The sequence below is a fragment of the Numida meleagris genome, chromosome 3 (genome assembly GCF_002078875.1).
Source record: "Numida meleagris isolate 19003 breed g44 Domestic line chromosome 3, NumMel1.0, whole genome shotgun sequence".
Classification (NCBI taxonomy): Eukaryota; Metazoa; Chordata; class Aves; order Galliformes; family Numididae; genus Numida; species Numida meleagris.
The window spans coordinates 67,727,850-67,732,805 of record NC_034411.1 but is presented as its reverse complement, the minus strand read 5'-3'; the positions used below and the strand labels follow the sequence as shown (position 1 = coordinate 67,732,805).

The window sequence follows — 4,956 nt, the reverse complement described above, 5'->3', positions numbered from 1 at the left end:
CCCGCGCCCCTCCCGGCCCCCCCAGAGCACCAGCAGCCATTTCATCTCCGGCACCAAGTAGGCGCAAAAAATGGCAGAAATGGAGAAAGAAGGGAGACCTCCCGAAAATAAAAGGAGCAGGAAGCCGGCGCACCCGGTGAAGCGGGAGATCAACGAGGAGATGAAGGTAGGTGCTGTGATGGGGAAAGGAGCGGGGTCCCCCCCGCCCCCCCGCCGCCGTCGTGCATGGAAATGGAATAAGAAAGGATCTTCTGTCATTTTTTTTTTTTGTAGGATGCACTGAATGTGTCTCAACTCCGCCTCCTGGGCTGAAAACAGAGACGAATTCACAGGCTGCAAATCCTGTTCATTGACCAGCTCTGATTTATTTGTTTCTTAAAAAACTCTCCCCTGTTGGGCTCTTCAGCTCCTGGGGTGCCAGAGATGAGCCTTTCCCCCACCCCATTTCCACCCCCCCCCCCCTTTTTTTTTTAATAGCCACCCCCTCAGGTTGCGGGGGAAGCCGTAAAGTTGGGAAAGAAAGGGCCCTCTTTTCATCCCCCTATTTCTTTCCTTTTCCAGTAGCCAGCTGCAACTGTGTAATTAAATTGTCAAAGTGAAATGCAGCGCTCCGAGCCGCGCATCCTCCGTGCTCTGAGCCCCGGGCTCCTTCCTCCCTGCTCCGCTCCCGGCCGAGGTGCGCCGAAAGGTGCCCGCCCGGAGCCGCTCATGGGAGTCCAGCTGTGCTCGGGAGGTGGCTGCTCCAGATGTTGGGGTGGCTACAATTGCACGCAAACGGGTTTCGGCATTTCTTTCATCCGTAGGTCGCTGCTCGGGGCTTGACCGGTCCTAGTTTTTTGCGCCTGTTTTCCACGCCTGTGCCACCTCTGTTTATTTTATGTCTCTGATTCCCCAAAGTTGGGAGCAGCCTAGTGCGAGACTCCAGCCGAACTTCTTGTTGTTTAAGGCACGTATGAAGTGATGAAAGCGGCGTGCCCTGCTTATGGGATAAAGCCCCTGTCATTTCGTTTGAATATGTCATTTATTAAAAGACTGATTGCAAGTGGAGGGCTGCCCAGAAAATGTCACATGTTTGCATAGTATATATACTATATGGGCAAGTGTATAAATATGCATGATGTCTAATGAAAATACCTCTGCTTTCCGGAGCACTGATCTCCCCATGCAAAATTAAGCAGGGTGCGTGATCCCCTCCCCTCTCCCGTTCTGCACAACGCTGATTTCAGAGGGGCAGGCTCACGCACATCAGCTGCAAACAGGGACGGGAGCGGCATCTGTGCCACAAACAAAATAACGCATCGCCTCTTTGGGAACAAACCAGTTTCAGCTCCGGAGGAGCGTTGTTCCTCTGTGCGAGATGTATGGCACGTCCTATTTTCGGAGAGCGCTCTGTGAGAGTCCTCGCTCATTGTGCTCCTGCACAGTCTGGAGGGCTGCGGGGATGCATAGTGCGGGGCACTGGCCCTCAGAACGTTTCTTAATGTGATCTATACGGATTGCAGCTTTTAAGTTTCATAGGTTCTAGAATTACAAATTAGCTAATTTTAATCAAAACATGTGAAATGTTATCCTGGCTGGATATAAAGGCTGACTGTGCTGGATCCTCTGGGTTTGTTTTGTTTACTTTGGCTGCAGGCGCACTCAGCGGTTTGGGAGATAGTTGTTCTTCTGCAGTATAACAGATGTTTGTCTGAAAGGGTGAGGAAGAAACAAAAACAACATTGTGTGAAGGAGAAAAATTACACAATTTCAAACTAATGCTTTGGTATTAAGCACTGGCATTAGCTTTCGTGTGGAGAGTTTCTCTTTTTTAATCATTGATAGCTGCTTGGGGCTGCAGATCTCAGGATTTCAGCTGGCTCGGTAATTAAAGGCAGATAGAAACGGTGCTTTGAACCGGTAGGATTTGTAGCGGGGAGGGAGCTAGCCGGTGGCAGAACCTCTCGCACACCGCAGGCCACCTTGCAGCGTGAGCTGTGCTGCGATGCCATTGTGCTGCGCTGGGTGATCGCGTCTTTAGCAGGACAGTTGGCTGCTATGATCCAAGGGGGAAGGAGAGTGGGGGAGAAAAATAGTAGTTAGAATTTTTGGCTTGCTGAGAAAGTTTGAAATCCCGTGAAGATCGTTTGTGCATTCTGTGCACCGAGGAGTTAAGATGTTGAGTTGTTCTCCATAAACCCGAGGAATACAATAATGTAACAAATTGGTTGCATTGTGCAAAATGTGTGCGGCGAAATGACAGAGGGAACACAATGTGCCCTTGTGTTAGGGCTGTATCTGTAATGTTCAAACGGCCTGGCCGTTTCCCTTCATCTGAACTGCTTTCATCTGGACCAGTGTAAAATAAGCTCTGGTAAGTAATCACGGCAGAGCAGAAAGAAAGGAATGTATACAGCAATAGACAGCCTAAGCTGTAAAAACTGTAACCTGAGTATCAGCAGCAGATCAGATATCAAGGCTTGAAGGTAGGGGAAATGAAAGAGATGAAGGGGAGGAAAAGACGAGAGGGAATGGAAAAGTCAGCCTGGAAAGTGAAGGAGAAGTAGGAGGGCCCCCTCAGGGAAATTTGGCTCAGGGATTAGGGAATTTTATCATGGTGTACAGTGACCTACTCAGGTTTCAGCCCACATTGGATCAGATTGCCTCCCTTTGCTAGCAGAAAGAAAAAGGGCTGGTGTAGATGTGTTTTTTTTTTTCTTTGGGTAATAAAAAGGCCATTGGTACAAGTGTCTATTTTAAGTACTGCAAATGCAAGGCACTATGAATGAGCCATAAAATTCCTTCAAGATTTGCTGTTTGATATGGTCAGATATTTACTCCAGTCCGATGACAAAACCCAGCGCTTGCCTGGTGTGTTCCAGCACTGTGCGACTGCTCAGTCTGAGCGCGGCTGGGTACTCCCTTTGCTTGCTGCTGTCTTGTGCCAGAGATTGAGTTACATTTTTGTTATCGCTAACCCCATGTACACCATGGTTATAACAAATTTTAATTTGATACAGTGTTGTGTGCTAAGACTACATGACTCTGCACAGTTTTCTGATATTACATTTCAATGCAAAATATGTTCAGGGGAACTGTTTTTGTTTCTTTGTGACCTTCAGTCACAGCCTTTCTTTCTGCCGGTATTCCTTATTTTGTCCCCCTTCCTTCTTAGCATTATAATCTCCATCTCCCAGCCCTGAGGTAGCATTGTTCATCTCGTGCTCTGGAAGAAGGGCAGACAGCTGCTCTGAAATTCAGTGGTGTCATTCCTCACATACTGGTGAATAGCAGGACACCCAATGGTTCCAAAGCCAGCAGAATCAGGGAACCTGGCACTATTTCAAATCTAAAATAGTTGTGTTTTTTTGGAGTTTAATCGATGAAAGTGCTCGTGGAGGCTTGGTGGTGGCTTCACGTTTATCTCTCCTCAGTTTATTCCCCTTTTTCTCCCTGCTGCCAGGCAGCAGTGCCGCTCGAGAGCAGCATCCAGGTACCCCCAAATCCTGGGAGATGTGGTGGAATCGATGTGAGGAGTTGCAGCAAGTAAGTTGTACTGGAAGTACTCCTGAACAAACAAGTCAGTGTCTCCACATGTTCGGAGTCTCTGTCAGTTGAAAAGCTAGCAGCTAAGTTGTGCTGTAATTTCACAGAGCTGCTCCATGCGCCCAAGGAGTTTACCATCTATAAATATTCTCAATAACAAATTTGGATCTAAAATTGGGCTCCGTTCCTGATGCCTAGAGCTTAAGGCAGCCCCATCTGTTATAGCTTAATAGTAAACTCATCAGAAGATATTTCAGTTTAGTGCTTTAATATTCCCCAATTGGCATTTAAAAGTACTACTGTCAGAACCAGGAAAGCGGTGGAAGAGGCAGAGCTGTGCTGTGCTCGCACTGAGCCAGAAAGCTGCAAACGTTAAAGAGATTTCAAGGAAACTCCTCCCTTCTCTCCTGAAAAGCAAAAAGTGTGGAAGTGGAAAAGCAGACAGGCTCTATCCGCCCTGCTGTTTTGGGATTGTGAGGCAAGGTTTTTCCACGGAGCCTGCGTGGAAGTGGGGTGGCAGCTGTGGGGAGATGCATCCCTGATGTGCCCTCTCTGTGTGTGTTGTGGGGAGGGCTCAGCATGGCGCTGAGGCCCATGTCGCAAAGCCAGCCCTGTGTGTGGTGGGACATGGGAACTAAAGTGCCCTGAGAACTGGTCCTTGCATGATGGTCTGACCGTGATGTTCAACATGGCAACAACGTAAATAAGCAAAGAAAGCGAGGGCAGGCAAAAAAATGGTGCCAAGTTTATATCGTGAATACAGACACATTTTTATTTTCTCCGTGTGGCGAAAGCAAAAAGTGAATTTGTGGGGCTCTACACCTGGCGGGCCGTGTGTGCAGGGAAATGGAAGGGAGCCACTGTGCTTCCTCCAAGATCTGAAATAAACATTCAGCAGTAAAATCTAGAAGAAAATGAGTCTGACAGACTCATTCTCCTGTGCGCTTCCTGCCTCAGTGCTTGCCAGGCTGGCTGTGCGGGGCCAGGCCGTGCCCTCTGTGGGTAGGGCTCATGGAGGAGGAGAGACGAGAGCTATGAGGTGAGAAGAGAAGCGCAGGTTAGCTTCAGAGGGTATTAATTAGTGAAAATTTGGGAAAACAATGCATTGCAACATAAAAGGTTGAGCCGTAGGTGTACTGTTACAATAAAATGAATGCTGAAGTGGAAATGAATGTGATTATATTTTTACTGCCTCACATATAAGTCAGCCCCACGAAGGAGAGAAACTGCAGGCAGGTGAGTTACCATGCTCTTTTTTGTCTTTCCCATGAATAGGAAGCAAATTCAAGTCAAAATACCAACAAGGATAACAGTTAGCTGGCCTGGAGCTTCCAGAAGGGAGGGCGTTTCTGCCTTGTACAAGAATAGAGAAATCATACATACAGATTCCCCTGCAGGAGTAAGGAGTGGTTTGGGGCCTAAGGTTGGGGG

General features: G+C 48.0%; 1 protein-coding gene across 2 annotated transcripts in view; it reads left to right on the top strand.

Annotated features, from left to right (window-relative positions):
• Positions 7-4,956, top strand: part of SOBP (sine oculis binding protein homolog) — a 108,949-nt gene continuing 103,999 nt past the window's right edge. For both annotated transcript variants that reach the window (XM_021390516.1, XM_021390515.1), the window contains exon 1: positions 7-166. In XM_021390516.1, coding sequence (XP_021246191.1) covers positions 71-166 — 96 coding nt within the window. In that variant the 5' untranslated portion in view covers positions 7-70. The remainder of the gene's footprint in view (positions 167-4,956) is intronic.